Genomic DNA, 24,415 nt, shown 5'->3' with positions numbered 1-24,415 from the left:
TACTCATAGCTCCTTGCCCCAGAATGTTAAAGCAATATATGGTAGATCTGGTAGTTTGTGTAGGAGGGAAATGAATGCGAGAGCTTATATACCAAATTAAAATCAAATGCACACTTTGACCTGATTGTATAGGCACAGTTAAACATGTCAGTATGTTACATTTCTTATGTTTTTTCTGCTAATGCTTCCTTTTCAAGGTCTGTGGGGTACTACCCTAATGGAAGAAACCACAACCAGAGAGAGATATCTGAAAAGTGTTTTACGAGAACTGATCACGTACTTGATTTTTCTCCTGGTCTTGTCTTTCTGTAAGTAGACTCTTGCTATCACTTTAACATGATAACTAATAATGACCACTAGTTATTCTTAACAGGTAATTCAGTATAGTTCTAGTGGGTTGTTGTTTTTAAAGCATTCCTCTTTCAAGACTACGGACTGGCATTGTTCCTAAAATTAGTTATTCAGCTGTAATGGTTATACATTTCCTCTGATTCAGTGTGTCTCTACGTGGTTAATAGTCCTAGAAAAGAAATAGCACATGTGCTAACCTGTCTTGACAATTCATGAACGTCCATCTTTTATGGAAAAAGAGAGCCTTACATTATGCTATCAAAATTCAATTGCAGATGATATTATGATTTTGCAAATCAACACTGCCACTCACAAAATTGAAGTTCTGTATTTGGTTCAGTTCCTTACCTGTGCTAAGGTGGGGTTTTTTTGGGGGGGGGGTTAAGGAATAATTTTGAGTGTCAAGAACAATATTTCATAATCCTCTCTTCACTAGTGGAAATCAACAAACAGAGCATATGAGTAAAGTGAAGAAGATGCTACTGACAAGTTATTAGTCTCTTCCCTTTCGGAGCACGGCTGGTGCAAGCTCATTTGTGCTTATGCCAGTAGCGTTGCTTCCTAAAGAAACATAAAATACTCTGAGAGCATTCTGCTGTTCTGCAGTGCAGGCTTTCTGTGAAGTTTATTGCTGTTAGAGGCTATCCATATTAGCAGCTTAGGCAGCTGATTAACCAGATGTGAATTTGTATGAAATGCATTGCTGTCTAATGTGGTTTCATTGAAATTGCGAAGTTGCCATCTTTTCCCTTTTTAAAAAGATATATATGCAAGAAACATTTTTGGATCGTATGGACCATTTTGTTTGAATTATTAGAACAATTTTTAGATTTGCTTATGGTTCAGATATTTGGAGGAATCAAATATGTATTCTTCCAGCCAGCAGTTAGGTGCTCAAAACGTGGTTGTGACATGATCTAAAATGGGTTACATAAGCAGCAGCCCCACCATTTTCTTTCTTTTGTTTAAATGTTTTAAAGGACAGGAGAAAGAGGAGAGTACTAGAAAGAGAAGGACAAAGATGGACTTGCGCAGAAAAATAGTCAAAGGTAGATTCCATGATGAGGGTTGAGTTCAAAGGTGGGTCAAAAAGGATGAAAGCTACTGTTAAGATATACAATATTGTAGGTCTTTCTGTAACGGGGCCACTGATGCTACAGCACATTTATTTGGGTGGAGCATGAAATCAGGCAGGTTCCAACAAGATTGTGGGCATTCCCTCCCCCCTATTCCTGAATCAGTATAGGATCAGTCCCAGACCCCCATTGGCGTCTGCTAGATAAATCGTAGACTGTTTGAATCAAAAGTTTATTTACCTACTGGGTTCATAACACAGCCTAAAAAAATATTGTTTGATGCTTGTATGGGTTGTATGTTGTTGTTTTTTTTAAAAAAACATTTTGACTCCCCCCCCCCCAACTTGCGTTTACAGTGTCATATGGGATGGTGAGTTCGAATATGTACTACTACACAAGGGTGATGTCACAGCTCTTTCTAGACACACCAGTGTCAAAAATGGAGAAGACCAATTTTAAAACGTTATCTACAATGGAAGACTTCTGGAAGGTACTGTGGCATTTGGTTTTTGAGCAGGAATATGTTCAAATAATATGTACATGGTGTGTTATCAGAAAAAATATTAAGGCAATTTTAGTCTATTGCAGTGTTGAAAAGTATGTATGATTTGGCAGGAGTTAATGGTACGATTTAATCCAGTCTTTCAAAGAAGCAAGTTAATGAAACTACTACTACCTCACCTTCTTATTTCTTGTGGTGCAATGATGACCTAATTGGAAAAAGATTTAGGTAGGTAGCCATGTTGGTCTGATGCAGTAAAAAAATAAATAAATAAATAAATTGTCCAGTAGCACCTTAGAGACCAACTAAGTTTGTTCCGGGTATAAGCTTTCGTGTGCATACACACTTTTTCAGGTACACTGAAACAGAAGTCACCAGACCCTTACATATAGTGGGAGGGTGGGGTGGGGTTAGTTAGGATAAAACCAACTTCTCTCCAGTACAGTGGTACCTCGGGTTAAGTACTTAATTCGTTCCGGAGGTCCGTACTTAACCTGAAACTGTTCTTAACCTGAAGCACCACTTTAGCTAATGGGGTCTCCTGTTGCTGCTGCACCGCCGGAGCACAATTTCTGTTCTCATCCTGAAGCAAAGTTCTTAACCTGAAGCACTATTTCTGGGTTAGTAGAGTCTGTAACCTGAAGCGTATGTAACCTGAAGCGTATGTAACCCGAGGTACCACTATATACAAAAGTTTCTCTTTGGATTGCCTGGAAACAGTTCTTGCCATCAACAGGACTAGTTTTCTATAGTGTGAACAGGTATACACAGAGGATTATGCTGTAATAGTAGAAATTGTTACACCATGCCTATTCTAAAACATTATTCAGTGATAAAATTGTATCTTTAAAAAAAAAACAACCTGCAGAATCTTAGCAAGAGTTAATTTCCTTGAAACTGCATTCTGTTTCAGTTCACTGAGGGTCCTTTGCTAGATGGCCTGTACTGGGAGATGTGGTACAACAACAGAACCGTGGCAGAGAACAGGAGTTTTATCTACCATGAGAACCTGCTTTTGGGAGTGCCTCGCATTCGACAGCTGAAAGTGAGGAATGGCACGTGTTCAATACCTGAAGATTTAAAAGATGAAATTAAAGACTGTTACGATGTTTACTCTGTGAGTAATGAGGACACTGCACCGTTTGGGCCTCGCAATGGAACCGCGTATGTATTTTTCTCACATAAATATAGCCAACTCTAGCAATCTGGAGCAGATTTGGGGGGAATGCAGGAGCCTGTAGGGCGAAGGGGGAATCCATCTCACAAATGGGGGCTGTTCTTCTGGTGTGGGGACTTTGTTAGATTTCATTCAATCCGTGCTGTAGTCCCTTATAAAAGCACTACAGTAATACCTCGGGTTACAGCCGCTTCACATTGCGTTTTTTAGGGTTACAGACCGCCGAAACCCAGAAGTACCGGAACGGGTTACTTCTGGGTTTCGGTGGTTGCGCATGCGCAGAAGCGCTAAATCACGCTTTGTGCAGAAGTGCCAAATCGCAACCCGTGTGTCCACAGACGCGCAGACCCGGGTTTCAAACGCTGCGGGTTGCGAACGTGCATCCCACACGGATCACGTTTGCAAACCGAGTGTCCACTGTATTTTACCTGAGATCCCGTAACCACTAATTTGTTTCTGCTAACATAAACAGCCTGTGTAAATTTGAAAAAAACTGTTTTCTTTAATAGTTCAGATGCATCCATGACTGCCACAACAGTTTAATTTTGATGGAGAGAGAAAAGGCTGAGAGGGAATTTCCTCCATCTGTGTCAGAATTGTTAACCCTAAGAGTTTACAGTTAGGTTTTCCTGCAAAGTAGTAGACATGCATGAAAAGAATTTCTTCAACGTGTCTTTTCCGGTTGCATTTCAGTTGGATTTATACCAGTGAAAAAGATCTGAATGGAAGCAGCCATTGGGGGTTGCTTGCAACTTACAGTGGAGCTGGCTATTACCAGGATCTGTCCAGAAGCAGAGAGGAGACATCTGCTTTAATTCTTGGCCTTAAGAACAGCTTGTGGCTTGACAGAGGCACACGGGCAACATTTATAGATTTTTCAGTGTACAATGCAAACATCAATCTCTTCTGCATTATCAGGTAAGTCTGGAATTGTTGGATGATGGAACACAGCCTTTATGAAGCAGATGGTAGCGTCTGCTTTCACTGTGTAGATTTAGAGCAGGCTTCCTCAACCTCGGCCCTCCAGATGTTTTAAGACTACAATTCCATTGTCCCTGACCACTGGTCCTGCTAGCTAGGGATCATGGGAGTTATAGGTCAAAAACATCTGGAGGCCCAAGGATGAGGAAGCTTGATTTAAAGCATCTGTGCATATTTATTCAGAAGTAATTAACATTGAAATCAATGAAAACTAGAGCCAAACTATATACCGTATTTTTTGCTCCATTAGACACACTGGACGATTGGACGCACATAGTTTTTATGGGAGGAAAACAAGAAATAAGAAAGGAATGCAAAGCATCCTGAGCTAAGAGGGAGCGCTCCTCCATCTTCGCTCAGGAGGCTTTGCGGGGCTGCCCTTGAAGCCAGGAGAGCAAGCGGGATCGGTGCGCACCGATCCCTCTTGCCCTACTGGCTTTCCTCCCGCAAGAGGGAGCACAGCTCTTTAAAGGGAGCACAGCTCTTGGGGGCTTTTCTGGGAGGTGGGGGAAGGGACAGAGCTGCGCGCTCTGTCCCTTCCCCCACCTCCCACAAAAGCCAGGGGTAGCCGCACAAAACCTCCGCAGGGGAGCGGGATGAAGGCTCCCCGCTCCCCTGTGGAGGCTTCATCCCGTGGCTAAGCCAGAAGCTAGAACAGCCAGCGGGATCCCGCTCGCTGTCCTGGCTTCTTCTTTAGCCGCAAGCAGCCTTTCCCGGGCAAGGGGAGCCTTCATCCCCTGCCCGGGAGAGGCTGCACGTGGCTAAGGCTACCCCAAGAGCCGCGCTCCCTCTAAAGAGCACGCGGAGGGTGTGTGCGGCTCTTGGGGGCTTTTCCCCGAGGAAAAAAGCCCCCAAGAGCTGCACACACGTGGCTCTTTAAAGGGAGTGCTGAGCAGAGCCTCCCGCCTTCATTCGCTGCATAAGACGTACACACATTTCCCCTTACTTTTTAGGAGGGGGAAAGTGTGTCTTATAGAGCGAAAAATACTAATAACAAGGTGAATTAATTATACATGTGTTTTTTTTGAAATGCAGGTTATTGGTGGAGTTCCCACCAACAGGAGGCCTCCTTACATCTTGGCAATTCCAGCCTGTAAAGTTGATCCACTACATTTCCACTTTTGACTTCTTCCTGGCTGCCTGCGAAATTGTCTTTTGTCTTTTTGTTCTTTATTACGTGGTGGAAGAAATCCTGGAAATTCACATACACAGACTCTTTTATTTCAGGAGTCTTTGGAATTGTCTTGATGTTCTCATTATCGTGGTAAGTGAGATCTAAGGACTACAAATCTTTCAGTAGTGTCACTGCTGTCTTTTGAGAGAAGTGCTTGTGGATTGATGTGAAGAGTGGACTGACTCACTAGTTCTAATGGGCACAGACCTTGGGTAATTTGTCTCGTGAGTTCCCTGTGCATGGGGAGGCAGTGTGCCTATCTGCTCTTCCAGTGGTTCTGCACTGGTTCTGTAGCTGCCCCCAGCTGCCTCTTGCTGGGAAAGAAAACCTCTAGGTGAGTTGTCATGATGGTTGAGTTCTCAGTTATCCCATGGAGAGGGAGAGATATTGCAAGACTAGGCAGTTCTGTGTCTCACAAGATTTCTGGACAAGAGTTACAGGTTCTTCTTATGCTCTTTTAAGATGCATGTTACATATTATTTATGTACTCTTTCTCTGCCCTCAGCTATCGGTGGCAGCTATTGGAATTAATATATATCGAACATCTGCTGTGGATAGGTTACTGAAGGAGCTGCTGGAAAATCAAAATAACTTCCCAAATTTTGAACCTTTAGCATACTGGCAAACACAGTTCAACAATATTGCAGCTGTCACCATGTTTTTCGTCTGGATTAAGGTAATTCATGCTTAACTTAAATGGCATTTCATCCCATATATTAATATCTTTTTAAGGGAATTTGTATTTGTTATTTCGATAAATCAGTTTACATCCAAATCTGTTCATGATTTTATTCCTATAAACATGTGTTGTGCCCTACCCTGCCATAAAGACTCATAGCAGGAAAGAGAACATTCCAAACCAAGGGCAAAATCCATCAAATCCAAAGTTGCTTTTGAAACACTTTACATTTTAAGAGCTAATGTTGATCCAAGAAAGCTGTTGCTAGAAAGGAAGAGAAAACTCAGTTGGCTAGACCACCTGCTTTTTGCCTTGAAAGAATGATTAAAATATTTGAAAATTAGATTTAAATGTAAATTTCATTTCCAAGTGACTTATTACAACACTGTTTTCTGCTACTCGTGTCATCCTTGGTGTCTTGTGCTACTTAGCAGAGAGAGTTCCTTTGAACTTTGTTTTGCCAGTACCAGCATACTACACTCTGAAATAGTTCAGCTGTAAGAGCCAGATACCATTTTTCATAATTTTTGAACCAATACGCTCTAATCCACTGTGGTTTGTGAGTGTCTGCCAAACCAGGATCTGAATCCATGATTTAAAGGTTCAGCAAACAAGGATTTGGTGTAGCCTCTGCACCACTCCATAGTTTGCAAAGTTTGGCTGGCTTCTATTGTTTAGAATAGAATCCAGAGAATCACAGAGAAGGCAGGAGAAGAAGAAAACCACAAAAACCATGGCTTCCATGTGTTTGCCTGGAGCACACATTGTGAATTGGAGTCCGTCTATGATTAGTACAAACCGTGGCTTGGCAATATGTCTGAACAAGTCTACAGAATTGTTTAATATTCCTTCTTTTGTGGTTTACAGTATTTAGCAGCCTAATTCTTCTCCCTGTTTCCTACTCTCACTCAATTACCCAGCTCATGAGATATTTTTCTGTTCTTTGACAGCTCTTTAAATTTATCAGCTTCAACCGAACAATGAACCAGTTATCTACCACGATGTCACGATGTGCCAAAGATGTTCTTGGGTTTGCCATTATGTTTTTCATCATTTTCATAGCCTATGCTCAGCTAGCTTACCTTGTGTTTGGTGCACAAGTTGACGATTTCAGTACCTTCCAGGACAGTGTGTAAGTACAACAATAGAATCTTTAAAAGGCTGCCAGTGGCTTAGCAAATGTCCTCATCGGACACAGAAGATCGCATCAAATCCATTGTTAGAATTCTGTCTGTTTTAGTGAAGTTCTTCTTGTGGATTTTCAAAATTCTAGCATCAAATAAATTTCTCTGACGTTACGCAAAACTTAGAACCATATGATTGTAGAGTTGGAAGGGACCTGGGGGTCATGTAGTCCAACCCTCTGCAATGCAGGAATACGCAGCTGCTCCATATGGGGAGCAGACCTGCAATCTTGGCATTATCAGCACCATGCTGTAACCAACTGAACTTTTAGAATCGATAAAATATTTTAATTTTTGCAGATATATGTGCATTGCAGCTGGACTTGTTTAGGCAGTTGCTAGCAGCCACCTATCTTTGTGTTGAAAAGAATGTTGTAGACCACTGCCAGAATACAAAGGGGGGTGGGATCAGTTTTATGAGACTTACTCAACTATTGGCTAAAACTGCATTGTTCTCTTTAAAGTTTTACTCAGTTCCGCATCCTGTTGGGAGATTTTGACTTTACAGAGATTGAAGAAGCTAACAGAGTTTTGGGACCAGTTTATTTCACTACATTTGTGTTCTTTATGTTCTTCATTCTTTTGGTATGTAACCATTTTTGTTTTATTGTCATCATCCTCTTAATTTGAATTTTATTTGTTTTGTTTTATTATCTTTCCTGGGCTTCAATACGACTAATACTCAAAGGGCCTTAACAGTGTGCAGTTTCTGAGTTGTGTATGTCCACATGATAATGTCCACTCCTCATTATAAAAAAGTAACAGTTGTACAGTTTGACAGTATGTGCATGGGGCCCTGGGGAAGTGCAGGCACAAGTATCCTGCCCCAATCTGTTACGAGCTTACTCGGTTTCTGGAATGTGAGACTGTGACTGCTTTGCGTTCCATTCTTAAATTGTGAAATACACTTTGTAGAGATGGCAGCCTCTCCCTATTGTCCATGTCCTTCTTGCATTTTTCAATTGAGGTGGATCAAGAGGCCTTCATTCTTCCCAAGCTCAGTTTGAACTCTAAATAAACCTAAAACTAAAATCAGTTCAGGAGCTGTTATTTTGAGACAAAGCCTTATGGAAATGAGTTATGGCTATGAATGCAACCGCCTGTTGTTGTTGTTGTTGCCCATTGTTGTTGTTATATCTACTATATTTATACACCATGCTTTATCCAAGGATCACGGGGCCATTTACAGTATACATCTACCGCTCTTGTCAGAGTGCGTGATGCTGAAAGGGGGAGGGAGAGCACCAAGCCTGGCCTAATTTTTTTTTTCTTTTGCATTTGACCCCAGAGGGTTATACATTATATCATCATCATCATCATCATCATCATCATCATCATCATATATTATTTATATCCCGCCCATCTGGCTGAGTTTCCCCAGCCACTCCGGGTGGCTCCCAATCAAGTGTTAAACACAATACAGCATTAAATATTAAAAACTTCCCTGAGCAGGGCTGCCTTCAGATGTCTTTTGAAGATAGGATAGCTGCTTATTTCCTTCACAGCTGAAGGGAGGGTGTTCCACAGGGTGGGCACCACTACTGAGAAGCCCCTCTGCCTGGTTCCCTGTAACCTCACTTCTCTCAATGAGGGAACCGCCAGAAGGCCCTCAGCGCTGGATCTCAGTGTCCGGGCAGAACAACGGGGGTGGAGACGCTCCTTCAGGTATACAGGACCGAGGCATGTTCACTCTTTTGAGAGGACAGGATAATGAACAACTAGTTCTGGTGGAGCTGTTGCAAATTACCCTCATTATTCTAGGTCCCCCTTCCTCTCACTTGGACAGAGCCTGCTGTTTTCTTTGAAAGTTACAAAACTTAATCTTAGCATATGCTCAGTAACTATATTTTAATGAAGTCAAAGGCTTTGGGTTTGTTTGTTTTTCAAGCTGCATTTTAAAATGCTTTGTCTTAAACAGAACATGTTTTTGGCCATCATCAACGATACATACTCTGAAGTCAAATCGGATATGGCGCAGCAGAAATCTGAAATGGAACTGTCGGATCTTATAAGAAAGGTAAAAGCCTTTTACAGGTATCTTTGCTGCCTTGACCTTACGGCACAAGCAAGGGGCTCAGAGCCCCTTCAGAATGGTTAGCAAATTAATTCACAGTTCCTGATTGGCAAATTAATTTGCCAGTTCCTTTTATTAATCATATTTAAACATGGAGCTTCAGCTGGTATTTTATGAAGGTACCTGAATGCAGCTCCCAGGACATGTCAGGGATAAGGAACTTGTAGGCATTCAGCAGTTGGACTCGCAACTCCCATCAACTCCAACCTGTATAGCCATCAAGGCTGATGGAAGCTGTCCATCATCTGGAGGGTCCAAGGTTTCCATCTCTGGCAGGGAGAGCTGACAGTCTCTTCCCCATCCAGTGCATCACTCTCTCCTTTACAGTCCTCCACAGGTGGGAGAGCAAGTTTCTGAAGTGAGGAGGCCCTCCCTGCATGTTAGAACCCTGGAAAGTCAATATCTTCATGTGAGTAAACTTAACAGCTGAAGAAGATTGACACTGATCTCTTTAGCAGTTAGAAAGCAGCAATGTACAGGTCACAGGTCAGTTAGAAAGCATTTTGCCACACAAAACATTCCCAAGTTAATCCTCTGATGTGGAAGTAGGAAGCTCAGTGCATTCATACCAAAGGTAATGTGAGAGGAAAGCATCCATAAAAATACACAGTTCTAGCATATGCTGCTAAGTTTTATAGCTTTGACTATATATACAGACTGTATTTCCTATTTCAGGGTTACACTAAAGCCATGGTGAAATTAAAACTTAAAAAAACACCAGTTGATGACATTTCAGAGAGTCTGCGACAAAGCGGAGGCAAATTGAACTTTGATGAACTGCGGCAAGACCTGAAGGGGTAAGTTTAACTGTCCTCCTCTGTAAAACAGTTGTACCTCTGCTTATGTATCCCTCCGGATATGTAAACTTTGACTTGCGAATGCGGCAAACCCGGAAGTGTATACTGCTGGGTTTCGTCGCATGCACAGAAGCGGTGCCTTTGGATGTGGACTTTTCAGGTTGCAGACGGACCCCCCGGAATGAATTAAGTTTGTATCCGGAGGGCCCACTGTACTCTCCCAGCAAAAGGCTCTTGGTGACCATAGTTCAAGAACAATGGTGGTGAGTAGCCTTTTCAGCATCCTGAACTTGCTTTCCACATGGTGCATTAAGGAGTAATTAATTTCACCAACCTTTTTTTGTGCGATGGGTGGATTTTGATCTTTTTCAATGGATATTTTTGTATGGAATGCCAATTTTAGACATACTAACGATAGCAAAATAACATCATGGATCCAAGGAGCAGTTATATTTGCTGATTTGTGTCTGTTCATGCATAATGTTTTAACTTCTCCTACCCTGTATCCTTTGGCAACCTTTTGTTGAAGCTTGTGTGTGTGTGTTTTATTTCCAGAAGGGGACACACTGATGCCGAGATTGAAGCCATCTTTACAAAGTATGACCAAGATGGAGATCAGGAATTGACTGAGCTGGAGCATCAGCAAATGAGAGATGATTTGGAAAAAGAGAGGGTGAGTTATGGTTTAAATACCACGGGACGACTTCTTGAAATGAACAAATACTGTTTTTAGCTGTATTCGCTATTAGAAGTCTGGATTATATGATCCAAGCTACTGCTTTTGCTTTCAGCGAAGCAGTTTTATCTTATTTTTGCTTGCTCCATTTGTACTGTATTCTGCTTGTGCAGATCTTGGACCAGTGTAAGGCAGAGTAGAATGACGCCTTATGTTTGGCCTTGCCGAGCCACAAATGCCATCGTTAGTTTCAGAATAAAGAAGGTAAAAATGGCAAGACACAAAGTACACGTGGAATAATGCTGCAGGAAGCTGTCTCAAATAATCACTTAGGCAGAATTTTGGATTTCAGTTTGTGGCAAGCATGGGTCCCTGGTTGTAACAAGCTCGGGAGGAAAGAGAGCTTTGTGTATGTCTGATATTGTGCCTGCCCTACGAACGTTATAGCCTTTGTTATTTTCACCAAGGAGGACTTAGAGTTAGACAGAAGCTCTCTGAATCGTCCGCTGAGTGGCCGTAGCTTCCCACGAAGCCTGGATGACTCTGAAGAGGACGACGATGACGACAGCGGACACAGCTCCCGGAGGAGAGGCAGCAGCTCAAGTGGGGTTTCGTATGAAGAATTTCAAGTGTTAGTATTAGGAATTTTGGGGGTTTTAAAACAATGTCATTGTCCAACACAGTTCTGGATATTCCTTTTGAAATGCGTCCTAGGAAACGACCTCAATCTGAGCCAGGCCACTGGTCATCCATCAGGTTCAGTCTTGTCTACACTGACTGACAGCAGCCTCCAAGATTTCAGGCAGGGGATATTCCCAGCCCTACACGGAAATGCTGGGAACTAAATCCTGGGACCTTTGAATGCAAAACAGATGCTTTAACATTGAACTGTGGTGCTCCATCACTTACAAGCAGAGCCCTGCAACAACTTGTTGCTTGTATCCCTCATGTGGTTGTGTGAGAGAGACTTGAATCTGTTACTTGGGGGTGGGCATTAGCATTAAAGGCAAGTAAAAGGTAAAGGGACCCCTGACCATTAGGTCCAGTCGTGGCCGACTCTGGGGTTGTGGCGCTCATCTTGCTTTATTGGCCGAGGGAGCCGGCGTTCCGGGTCATGTGGCCAGCATGTCTAAGCCGCTTCTGGCGAACCAGAGCAGCACACGGAAACGCCGTTTACCTTCCCGCCGGAGCGGTACCTATTTATCTACTTGCACTTTGACGTGCTTTTGAACTGCTAGGTTGGCAAGAGCAGGGACCGAGGAGTAGAGCAGGAGCTCACCCCGTCGGGGGGATTCGAACCGCCAACCTTCTGATTGGCAAGTCCTAGGCTCTGTGGTTTAACCCACAGCGCCACCTGCGTCCCTTTTATCAAAGGCAAGAGCTCCTGCTATAACCAGGATCTTCATGGGTTTTGCATTTGTTTGTTTGTTTGTTTGTTTGTTTTCAGCATTTATATATGTATAAAATAGCCTGCATTCAAACCAGTGGGGCATGAGGCTTCTGCTTGCAATGGAGTGCTGGATTTGTCTTGGGAGAAGGTGCAGGGAGAAGGCAGTTGCCAGAAATTGCTCAGAGTTCCATTGGTGGATCACTGTCTACCTTCTTCCCATCTCTGATTTATGAATGTTCTGTATTGCCTCTGGAAACTTCAGTCTGGGAACATAATGTGAAGGAATCCAGCTGAAAAATATCTGAGGGAAAATGCTTCTGTTCCAGTGGAAAACAGAAGGGGGAATAACACTAAATACAGATGGGTAGTAACAACAAGCCGTCCTGTGACTAAGTCAGCAAAGGAATGTGGGACTATTGTTTCTGGACAGCTGTGCATTTATGCTGTCATCCTGCTAGAATAAGCTAAAACACTTGAGTATCCTGACCACTCTCTAATCTTGATGCCTTTCTGTTGTGTGTTGCATAGCCTTGCATAGGGTTGTAGCTATATGAGCAGCCAGCAAGCATAGGAGATGATTGTTGCTGATTCTGTTGCCTAGGCATTCTGAGCGAGGTGCTGAAAGGTTCTTGGGTTGCTGCTGTTAGTGTCCTTCCACAGTAGTACGTGTAGACTGCTCGATTGTCTTCTGAGATGTCCAGATATAGCGGAATTCTGCTTGATTATGAATGTTCAAAGAACATTGCATGGTGCCTTTCCTCCCTTTTAATCAAGGCTATTGTATATTCAGCGGTAGAACTATACAATTGCCAGAGAACATGAGCTCTCGGCTGTTTTTCTCAATTTAAAGTGGCACCTCTTGTGTGCTCCAGAAGACAGTTGCCATGCAAAGAAGCTGTGGCTCCCATTGCTATGGTCTGTGGAGTGTTGCTTGCAGCATTTCACACACCCCGTAATAAAATAACCATGTATTTATGCTTTGTTGCGGATTTATTTATCAAGGTACTTCACCTGCATTAAACTGTTGAAATCCATATAACTGCCCTGCAAGGTTGGCTACTGTTCTTACCATTACTGAAAATGGGAGGTTGAATGGGAGTGGCATTCCTAAGGCCACTTCATAGGTCCATGTCAGAGGCAAAATTCAAAGTGAGGCTTCCCTGATTCAGATGCTGCTTCAGTACTGACCACTTCGCTTGGCCGCAGCTCCTCGGGGTTTCTCCCTGTTCTTACACTACTTTTTCATTGGAGATGCAAGAGACTAATCTGTGCAAAAGTACATGATAATAGACCACTAGGGCAGAGGGGCTTTTTCCTAACAAGTATTACATGAATTGCTTGATCATTAAATCTCTAGTCAAAATAAAATACGCATTGTTTAAGTAAAAACCATATTTTATTTAAAAAAATGTTTGGCTCTAGGTTGGTGCGGCGAGTGGATCGCATGGAGCATTCCATAGGCAGCATTGTTTCTAAGATTGACGCTGTCATCGTGAAGTTGGAAGCCATGGAGAGAGCAAAACTGAAAAGGAAAGAGGTGCTGGGAAGGCTGCTTGATGGGGTCATAGAGGTAACTCACATGTGCCAGAAAAAGGCAAACAGTTCTTGCAAATTTGCTGTTTCACTCTATTCCTGTTTTCTTAAGACAAAGTATTGTTTCTGTTAGCTGTGTTAGTAATTTTTAACCATTTAAACCACATAAGTGTTTCTTCCCAGTTTAAGAATTCATACTCCAGTGTATCTTTTTTTGCAATCTTTGTATGATCGGACACTGATATTTGTGCCTAGGATGACAGGCTGGGCCGTGATAATGAAGTCCACAGGGATCAGATGGAGAGACTTGTACGAGAAGAGCTGGAGCGATGGGAATCGGATGACACGGCATCCCAAGTGAGCCACAGACTGGGAACTCCAATGGGGCTCAATGGCCAGTCCCGGGCTAGGAGTTCCCGCCCTTCTTCGTCACAGTCCACAGAAGGCATTGATGTCGGAGGAGGTGGGAACAGTGGCAACAATGTCCATGTCTAGTAGACTTTTTCCTTTGCCTACAAAATTATGAGTATTGTGCACAGTTAGTGATTTGGCTAAGTCACAGGAAGCTCTAAGATCTGCAGAGGCAGATTCAGTAAGCAGAGAAACAGCCGAGCTGTTGATGCTTTTTTAAATATAAAATGGGAGACTAAGAAGTGTTTTAAAAAGAAAAGTTAATTTGGGGTTGTCTCTAATGCAGCACTCAATTAAAATCACTTAGCGATACACTTTTGTTGGCAAAACGCTGTTTTACAGAGTAATGTAAAAGTAGGTTGCAGGTAACTTTGTCGCACGATAGATTGTACAGTAGGTTGCGCACCAAGTTTCCACCAGCACATTCCACAAACCTTCGCATCTGCTAGTGCAAGAACCCTTTCACTACCAGAGAACTGATTCAGCCTTGGGCTTGGAGCTACTTAAGAATCTACAGAAATGTCACAGATTTCTCTGCTTTCCATAGAAAATGAGTAAGCTCATATAGTGAACTGTCAGCTCAATAACTAAGGCTGCAATCCTATACACACTTACCTGAAAGTCAGCACAATTGAACACATTAGTAAATATGCATAGGATTGCACTGTTAGCAGTTGTTTTACATGTTTTCATACAGATGCATAGAGGCTTCCTCTCCGGACTCTATTTCCTTCAAAAATGCAATTAGCCCTCTAGAGTGGGGGACGACGACCCCTAAACTATCAAGTTTCAATTTGCTATATAAAGTATAAAACACACCAATTTTTATTGCAAATCTTATCTGTATGTTCTTAAAGATAGCAGGATTCTGGAAATCCTGTACTCTTAATAGTATTGCAAAGAAACTGTCCAAATCAAAGCATAAATAGCTGTTGTCTGCTTTCAAGAGAAATGGGTATTACAGTAGTTTATCCTAACTACTTGCCAAAAAAGTAACCTCTGCATTTCATTCACCAGAGAGAAATGAAATCACACAATGTCCAGAATAATGTGGCTGGGATGGTATGCTCTTTTTTTTCTTCTGTTTTTCTACAAGGAATGGCACAGGAATTTTCTGTTACTCAAGCAAGCGGTAGTTCTCAAATGGCAAGTGAAGGCAAAGTCCCCTCTGGTTCTTAAAATGCTGCTATTTTCACACAGTGTGCCTCTAAACACGGGTGATTTAATAGCAGTGCTTTTCTTCTAGAAAAAAAGGTGCTGGTACTCGCCATGAAGTTGTTACAGTAAGTGCCACATTTTTAACCAGTGCTTTTCTTCTAAGAAAATAAGGTGTCAGTACTGCATACCTTTGAGTACCCCCAGAAAAAAGTACTGTTTAATAACACCCTGTTTAATAGCTCTGCTTCAAGCTATAAGCAGAATAGCAGCTCTGTTTCCAGACCTCTGAAATTCAAATGACATTCTTTTAGCCTGGTAGGCAGTGTCCCCAGCCCCAAATGTTGAGAGGGTGAAGCAATTTCAATTAAAGCTGCAGCATGAGGGTGAAAGGGTTAACTACACCCTCCCACACCTCTGGGTTGCATCCCAGATAATAAGTGTTCCCCCCATCTTGTTTCTAGAGTTTTGGGATGGGGTAAGAAACTGATTAATGAAATTTGGGAAGGGAAGGGCTAAAATGATAAAGAGTTGATTCCTAGAGAGGAGTATTAACCATAGAGAAGGAAATGGCTGGATGAATCTATGCAGGTCATAACTGGCAAAAATGGGGGGAGTGAACAGCTAGATGGCAGGTCACCTACACCTGAGGAAATTGCCCCAAAGCTGAAGGAGGGATATTTGCAGGGGGCGGATGTTTTGCTCAGAACATAATGCAGAAAGTATGTCTATCCTACAGTAAAATTCCACTGTGGAAGCAGCTTTTGTGAGGTGCCAGACTGGCAGCTCATGCCTTTCAATTGAACAGTATTAACTATGCGCCTTGCATTAATTGAAAATTAAAGGGACCACAAGAGGGACCCAGAGTTCTCTTTTTTGGTAGGAAATTTACAACATTCTATTCTTAGGCACTGATTGTGGTTGGGTTGTGGCTTAAATTAGACATGAAATTTTAAAAAACCCCTGAAAGGTCATTTAGTGATGTAGCAAGAGCACAAAAGGCAGCAAGTCAGAGTCTTTTAGATTTCTGAAAGATTTTATGTGGTGCATTTCCAAAACAACAACCTGTGTGACAGTATGACTCATAGGGACACATTCAGTTTGCTTTGTTGCTGGGGGCTAGATGTCTTCAAGAGGGTGCTTCAGTCCACAGGGATTTCTCACAGTAGTGCTAATGGCATCCCAGATCTTTCGTGCCATGCTGTCGCAGATGCCAAGCCGCAGAGTGGGAAGCTGCCATTGCAACACGCCTTGGCGTGCTTGTTTCAAAAGTTGTGTCTTCCTGTTTGTATTTACAGCCATCACAATCATTATATCTTACATTTGCAGCGTTGCTATAAAAACCAAAATGTTTGCATTCATAATCATATTTGTTTATATATATTAATATATATGTTTATATATATTGTTGTAACATGTTGTTACTTAATAACAAACTTCATTTTGAAGTGCAATAAGATTTCATGGGTTATCCATGCATACTGACAACGTACATACATTTAGTGTATGACAGCGAAGCTACCTGTTTTTGTATCCCTTTTGTTTCACACAATGGAAGCGTGAGTTACCCCCTGTTTTTAGGTTAATGTCTTAATAGCAAAGGTGTGTTGGAAAGTTATTAGTTATCCAAGTCTTCCATTGTGGTCAAAGATGTATTGGTTTAATAGTGACCACCTCCCCACTTTAAATAAAGACTTTATATGGTTTGCAGTAGTTTGTGTGTGTTATTAGGTGGGGGGAAACAGGCTGGGTTTCAATTTAGTTCTGTGGGTCGGTTGTAGGAATAGGTGGTCTCTTGACCCAGTTCAACTCAATCCATGGATCCTGAACTAAAGCAAACGTCTCTGTTTGCGTAAGGAGCAGATTTATATCCCACCATGTGAGCTCCCACCTCTGGTTTGATTTTGTATGGGCAAGACATTGACCACCTTAACCACTGTTTGGAAGGACAAGGCCAATTTAAATGTGACATTGTAGATGATAAATACATATAGTTTTATATGTAGATGGCACTGGTGGGGGAGGTCACAGGCCAGGTTAGGACCATGGGGGAGGATGCTTTGCCACACCCATTTCCCCATTCAGAATCCCTGGCTATTTGCTAATTGCTAACGGGAGGAAAGTTCCAATTGGCACAATGGCCACTTTCCTTCCACTCTCTCTCTTGAAAGAAAGAAAAGAAAGAAAGAAAAGTTTTATAAATCAGCTGTATACTTTACATATATTACATGTTTACCATAAAAATACACTGTAGTGTTCAGTAGGCACGCGTGCCTTGCTCGATTAAGTATACTTCTTAATAAATCTCAATTTCAGATACGCGATAGAGAGGAAAATGATTGTCATGCATATAAGAGCCACGTAATTCTTCACCATGCCCAAGAAAGTCATGTCAATGCCTTGCATCTTCAGATATTCTTCTCCAGTGCATCTAGAAAACACAGGTTAAAGGCAGAAGTTTTGTTAGAAATGCATTGTCCCTAATTTTACCTAGTTTTCTTGTTTTACTCTCAATGCTGTTTCTTAATACAGTCATACCTCATGTTACGTTTGCTTCAGATTGCGTCCTGCGGCGACCCGGAAGTACCGGAAAGGGTTACTTCCGGGTTTTGCCGCTCGCGCATGCGTAGATGCGCAAAATGATGGTCACGCGCATGCACAGACGCGGCGAATCGCGACCCGCGCAGGCTGCGTTCTTTTCAGGTTGCAAACGGGCCTCCAGAATAGATCCCGTTCGCAACCAGAGGTACCACTGTATAAGTCAGACGTATGACAACAAAAGATGGAATACAAAGAAGACACTGCTATTAGTTGATAGAGGATGACACAGACACTCCACACATACACACACACACCCTACTCTAAGACTAATACAGTGAAGCCTTCCTCTCCACTCCACCACAGCCCACTTCTAGGATCTCTTCTCTCTCATAACTGGCCACATCACCTTTCACCTTTGGACTTTTATAGATGCTGGGTTATATCCAGCTGTGCCGCCTCTGTTCATGCATGGCTCCATGGGTGGAAAGGGAGCAGGCAATGTTTACAAATTTCTTCTTTCTCCTGCAGTTCTTTGCAGAGGCTCTGCCATGCTGTTCCAAAGCATCCCTGCAGAGGAAGGTGGCAAAAACCTTCTGTTCACAAGCTTCCACTGGAGTGAAGAGCCTTCCGTGAGCAGAGGAACACAGCTGTATGCAACCCAGTTTGTAAACCCATCTCATCCTTGGTGCTTTAGTGGCTGAGTTCCGAGCCCAGTGCCAATACAGTGGTACCTCGGGTTACATACACTTCAGGTTACAGACTCTGCTAACCCAGAAATATTACCTCGGGTTAAGAACTTTGCTTCAGGATGAGAACAGAAATTGTGCAGCGGCGGCAGGAGGCCCCATTAGCTAAAGTGGTGCTTCAGGTTAAGAACAGTTTCAGGTTAAGAACAGACCTCCAGAATGAATTAAGTTCTTAACCCAAGGTACCACTGTATTGTGCTCTCCAACTCCCTTGTAAATGGAGGTGGGCTGAGGAAATAATACTATAGGAGATAGTTGTTGTTTTTTAAATAAGGCATAGTATTGTGCACTCCACCAATAGAGAAAGGAGCAAGCAGTCTTCAAAGAATGATGTTTTTTTTTTTTTAAGGCTTGAAGTTGGGAGGTGAGGTAAGGGCAGAAGAGCAGTTGCCTCTTGCTATTTGTTGCTTTTTGCAAAGGGTCAAATATTCAGGAATGGGGGTTGGGGAGGTTATGCTTAGGCTCTATTTAGTGAATGTGTTACACTGTTGGAGGCAGTATGCTTCTGAATACCAGTTGCTGAAAACCAGAGGAGGAGATTGCTAGAAGAGCCATTGGCCAGATCCAGTGGGCTCTTCTTGGTTTAATTCTAGTTAAAAAGGTAAAGGACCCCTGGACAGTTAAGTCCAGTCAAAGGCGACTATGGGGTTGCGGCGCTCATTCGCTTTCACGCCAAGGGAGCCAGCGTTTGTCCACAGACAGCTTTCCGGGTCTTGTGGCCAGCATGACTAAACCACTTCTGGTGCTTTGGAACACCGTGACAGAAACCAGAGCACATGGAAATGCCGTTTACCTTCCTGCCACAGCAGTACCTATTTATCTACTTGTACTGGTGTACTTTCGAACTGCTAGGACGGCAGGAGCTGGGACAGAGCAACGGGAGCTCATCCCGTCATGGGGGTTCGAACCGCCGACCTTCTGATCGGCAAGCCCAAGAGGCTCAGTGGTTTAGACCACAGTGCCACCTGCATCCCTGGTTAATTCTAATGTGCAAGAAATCAGCTCTGAGTAACTGTTAAATAAACTCCGGTATCTTCTTTTTTTTAGCTTACTGTATAGCTCAACTCTTTGCAAAATGCCAAGTACTTACATAGTAAATGGACTAGGAGCAATGCAGGTTACGTTGACCCCTTGTTCAAGTTCTGAGCAAAACTTAAGCCCGGTAAATTCATTTACTTGCAAAGCCTTTAAAGACAAACAAAACTGAATTACTTGCTTGTTTCTACTGTTGTTACCTAAGAAGACTTCCATATTTTCACACCTACAGGAAGAGGCAAAATGACATGAAGAATTTCAGTCTTGTTAAGGATATGAAAACATTACACATTTTATTTACTTCTCAATATCCAAGATTGGTGGAGATCCCAAAAGTAGCTGAGGCTTCTCAGTTTGGCTGTCAGTCGCTGTGCGCATTAAGAGTCAACCTGTCTAAACAGCCTCACATGCTTTCAAGCACTATTTTTTGCCACAAGTTAGTATACCAACGATCAATTGGTGCTTTTAAGAACATAACTGGAAAATGTTGCATAAGAAATCCTGCAATTCACACACCCTTTGTAGCAGAAAACGCTATTTCACCTTAAGTTTTATATGCATTTAATTTCATTTATTAGATTTACTGAAGTTCTCCAAGTGATTTACAGCAAAAAAAGGAAGATATACAGTATATATTACCATGGGGGGAAGTGGGGGCAATCAAATAATAATATTTCGTATAAAATCCTTTTATAAAAAAGCCATGCTCAAAGAATAAAGCAATACTCAGACCCACTAATTAACAAATGAACAAAAATGAACAAAATCTCAATCTCCCCCTAGTCCAAAAATCATTCACATCAAACTAACAATGTGGGCGGGGGAGAGGGATATTTGATTCTAATTAATGTACGCCAATACATAAGAGAGTTAACAGGCAGCACTGTGCAGTTCACAGCCTATATCACTAGATGTCACTGTGAGATCACTTTTCCACACTTTCGTTTTGTCTTGTGATCTCAAGTCACAGGTCCAAAAGGGGTGGGGTGTTTTTCGTTCCCACCGCTCATCATGTAGTGGTGTCCAATTCACATAATTCACCCTCTCGTTTAAAAGAAAAGGACGTGGAAAGTGTGCTTGTGCCCAGTTCACACATTCAGTAACCAGTGTATGGCAAATGCTTAATATGTGGGGTCTTCTTTGTAGTAAATGAGAAAGGGGGCAGGCCTGCACTTCCACCATCAGAAACAGCCTTCGTCCATTCCCAAACCAGGTATAACAGAGCCATCATCCAGGCAGTTGCTTGATGAAATGAGAAGGGACTCTTAATATTTCTCCAAGAGCAGAAATCACTGAAGGTACATCAATGCCATTGTTGTTGTTGTTTTTAAAAAACCCACCTGCCACACTAGGGTCCTAATCCAGATTGGTCCCACACAATGGCATTTTAATGCCTGCATTTAAAATCAGCGAAAGTAACATGTGGCGTTTAATTAAAATGTGTTTGCTAAGCGAGCAAACATGTTTTTATTAAACACCTGCACATATGGTGCAGCCTTAAGAGAACTTATCGTACCGTATTTTATGTAAACTGCTTAGAGGTTTGGGTGTTTAAGAAGTATTTAAAATTAAAAAAAACCAGAGTCAATGTTGAGGGGAAAGATAGCCTTCTCTGGTCAGTTATATGAATTTGTAGCCAGGGTTATGATAGCTGGTGGCGAGTTCTAAACTTCCAGAACCATTTCTAAAGAAGAAAGGGGGAAAGGCTGATACCTACATTCAGGCCATAGCGCGGGATACTGAAATACTTCAGCCACAGCAACCAAGGTGAAATGGTTGTGATGTTCACCAGCAAGCCAGAGAAAACCTACAAATGGTAATAGTAGTTTTAAAAGACAGGGAAAAGTCAAACTGACAGAAAAAAATTTCACCCAGAGCTCTTAAAGGATTTCAGCCATTTCCAGAATTCATTCTCATCGCCGTGAAATATACAAAGTGGTTTTGTGGATTTCATGTTTACCGAGACGTTATTCCTCTGGAGCACCCATCATCAGTAAGCATGTACTTTTTGAAGTTCAGCAAACTGTGTGTGTTTTTTATTCACCGCCCCCATTTCAGGGGTGCATCATAAGTTAGTTTAATGGCAGACATTTCTCCTGCGGGAATGAATGGCTATTCGTTTTCTATGGGATAAAGAGTCTTAGATAGGGCACCATCTTTGCAACTCCCATTATGTCTGTAAACATGGCATGAAGGCTGGCAACATCAACCCCACTGTGTGGGAATCCCTTGCAGACGACCACAGAGCCTGGAGACAGACAGACAGACAGGTTGCATATCCATAGCAGGAGACAGACAGACAGGTTGCACATCCATCCCAGTGGCCAGAACAGGAATGACCACTGGGAGGATAGCAGAGATAAGAAACCCTGTGGTGCATCTGCAGCAGCACAACTGGATGCCTTCATCTGCCACAGCTGCAAAAAACCATGTCTCTCATACCTGTCTCAACAGCCACAGCAAGTGCTCTAACTTTTCACAGTTTGACTTCACCCCAAACGGGCACTGTCTAGGAGTCTTACAGCCATTGAAGGCAAACTTAAAAAGGTAAAGGTAAAAGACCCCTGACAGTTAAGTCCAGTCACGAACGACTGGGGTTGCGGCACTCATCTCGCTTTACTGGCCGAGAGAGCCGACATTTGTCCGCAGACAGTTTTTCCAGGTCATGTGGCCAGCATGACTAAGCCGCTTCTGGCGAAACCAGAGCAGCGCACAGAAATGCCGTTTACCTTCCTGCCGGAGCAGTACCTATTTATCTACTTGCACTTTGACATGCTTTCAAACTGCTAGGTTGGCAGGAGCTGGAACCGAGCAACGGGAGCTCACTCCGTCGCAGGGATCTGAACCGCCAACCTTCTGATCGGCAAGCCCTAGGCTCAGTGGTTTAGACCACAGCACCACCCGTGTCCCTGAAGGCAAACTTGCTCCCCTATGAATCATCCCGTTCATGTGATAGAACTTTGGGCGGTGTCTGAAATGTGGCAATGTGGCCTTTTTGCATAATATCTGTCTAAACATTCCCACCCCCACCCACCAAAGGAGGAGGGGAAAGAGAAGAATCAACCAAAACTCACAATCATAAAAACAAAGCAAATATTTATGATGAGGTTTGCAACCGACGTGACGTTTTGCCCTGTTGCTATTGCCAGAGACATGGAACTGGCTGCGTAGGCAACTAATATAACAGTAATCATCATGGTAAAGAAGGCTACCACAGTTGGCTTGAAACCTGAAACAAATTAAAAATGTTAACACAGTGGTACCTTGGTAGTCGAACGGCTTGGCTCCCGAACAAATTGGCTCCCAAACACTGCAAATCCGGAAATGAGTGTTCCGATTTGCAAACGTTTTTTGGAAGCTGAATGTCCAATGTAGATTCCGCAGTTTCTGATTGAGTGCAGGAAGCTCCTGCAACCAATCAGAAGCCACGCCTTGGTTTTCAAAGTGTTTCGGGAGTCAAACAGACTCCCAGAATGGATTAAATTTGAGAACCAAGGTACCACTGTAGATGTACATACTCGGCATCAAAATTTTGCAATGCAGGCTTCCCCATGAGCAAAACTGTGCACATATGCAGCTTTGCACTAGCATGTCAGCCTTAATATCAGAGCTGGTTTTATTTGTCAATAAAGAGCATTGTTGACTGTGATGCTTTTGGTCCTTGCATGTATTGTAAACAGAACACAGAATACAATGTTCTATGATCTTGTTACCTGAAAAGCCAAGAATTTGCCTTTTTTGCAGCAGCTGCACTTTGGGTCAACATTTTCATCCAGCTCTCCACCACAACCCCAAGACTGATAGCCTGGTCAATCACTGTCCACTCAGATCACATCTATGTATATGTGACATTTGTATTTGGAGTCCAGTGTGCATCACTTTCATAAATGCATAAGAGCTGTGTTTAACCTTTCAATGCTCAGTCCCCTAGCTCAGGAGAACTTTTTGGAGCTTTTTGCTATCCCTTTCTGCTTTAACCACCCTAATTCTGGGGTGAGTGGGTCTTAATGAAATCCACAAGCCCATACACAGTGCTTGAGGGGGCTGCCAAGATATAGGAGTTAGCAGGTCTCTCCTACCCCACCTCAAGCATTGGGTATGTGTTTTATATTATTGCTAATTTAGAATCAACCTATTATATATTTTACATCAAAAGTGAGATTTGGTCGACAAAAGGAAAACAATAACTTTACTATTTATTTCCAGAGGAACATACATGTTAGTCTCCTACGGCAAAACAACCAATGCATTTGTGGCACCTTAAAGACTAACTAATTTTTTTTTATGGCATAAACATTTCTAGTATCAAGTCCACTTCCCCAGTTGCTGGTACGGGAGGGTGTGTCTGAATACACACATGGTTTTAAGTGGCAAAATAAGCATATTGTGCTTTCCAACAACAGTGATATGCAACAAGCAATCTGCCTGCCACCATCTAATATCTAAATTAAGGAAAAAAGAAACATGACTTTTGTAGTATACTTGCCTATCAAGAAATAATTTAAGGAAGTGAGGATGATGCCAGGTAAAGTCCTCATGGGCACCATATCAGCTAATATCTTTGAGAAGAAATATGCAGAAACTCTATAGTAGCCACTTATATATTCATGTCTGCAACACAAAATACACACATTCAGGACTTGCACAACCAACAAATGGATTCATAAATGGCAGCAGTTTTCAATCCAGTTTTCAAACTAGTACCAGACATTTCCCAGAAGCTTATTTAAAACAGTTATGTCCTGCTTTATAGACTTGTGAGGGTGTCAAAAGTGCTTTATGAAAGATTTACCCAATATAATCACATTCAGCTTTACTGTCAAGAACAGAAAGAGCATGGTGTCCAGATGGTGCCAGGATTATTCATGCAACATGTCCTGTCCTTGGTCTTCCCTGTGGCACAATGGATCAGTGTGTCTGGCTGTTAACCAGG

At 42.5% G+C, this 24,415-nt stretch overlaps 2 protein-coding genes across 5 annotated transcripts in view; one reads left to right on the top strand and one right to left on the bottom strand.

The window, feature by feature from the left end:
• Positions 1–16,866, top strand: part of PKD2 (polycystin 2, transient receptor potential cation channel) — a 21,173-nt gene extending 4,307 nt beyond the window's left edge. Inside the window, exons 2-15 of one of the 2 annotated variants that reach the window (XM_081020735.1) lie at positions 198–308; positions 1,784–1,917; positions 2,843–3,093; positions 3,800–4,024; positions 5,123–5,351; positions 5,767–5,937; positions 6,891–7,072; positions 7,589–7,709; positions 9,043–9,141; positions 9,874–9,995; positions 10,551–10,668; positions 11,142–11,302; positions 13,484–13,631; positions 13,850–16,866. In XM_081020735.1, coding sequence (XP_080876861.1) covers positions 198–308; positions 1,784–1,917; positions 2,843–3,093; positions 3,800–4,024; positions 5,123–5,351; positions 5,767–5,937; positions 6,891–7,072; positions 7,589–7,709; positions 9,043–9,141; positions 9,874–9,995; positions 10,551–10,668; positions 11,142–11,302; positions 13,484–13,631; positions 13,850–14,089 — 2,312 coding nt within the window. In that variant the 3' untranslated portion in view covers positions 14,090–16,866. Of the gene's footprint in view, positions 1–197; positions 309–1,783; positions 1,918–2,842; positions 3,094–3,799; positions 4,025–5,122; positions 5,352–5,766; positions 5,938–6,890; positions 7,073–7,588; positions 7,710–9,042; positions 9,142–9,873; positions 9,996–10,550; positions 10,669–11,138; positions 11,303–13,483; positions 13,632–13,849 lie in introns of both variants that reach the window. The other variant, XM_081020734.1, reaches the window with a different exon arrangement.
• LOC308485239 (broad substrate specificity ATP-binding cassette transporter ABCG2-like) overlaps positions 16,178–24,415 on the bottom strand; it is a 23,416-nt gene continuing 15,178 nt past the window's right edge. For all 3 annotated transcript variants that reach the window (XM_081020807.1, XM_081020808.1, XM_081020809.1), the window contains exons 12-16: positions 23,969–24,093; positions 22,557–22,711; positions 21,200–21,289; positions 19,538–19,632; positions 16,178–17,591 (exon numbers count right to left, since the gene is read on the bottom strand). In XM_081020807.1, the coding sequence (XP_080876933.1) occupies positions 17,444–17,591; positions 19,538–19,632; positions 21,200–21,289; positions 22,557–22,711; positions 23,969–24,093 (613 nt within the window). In that variant the 3' untranslated portion in view covers positions 16,178–17,443. The remainder of the gene's footprint in view (positions 17,592–19,537; positions 19,633–21,199; positions 21,290–22,556; positions 22,712–23,968; positions 24,094–24,415) is intronic.

The sequence above is a fragment of the Podarcis pityusensis genome, assembly GCF_964106645.2.
Source record: "Podarcis pityusensis genome assembly, chromosome: 9".
In the NCBI taxonomy this organism is placed as follows: Eukaryota; Metazoa; Chordata; class Lepidosauria; order Squamata; family Lacertidae; genus Podarcis; species Podarcis pityusensis.
Note: the sequence above shows the minus strand (reverse complement) of the source record. Positions and strands in the feature narration are given on the sequence as shown.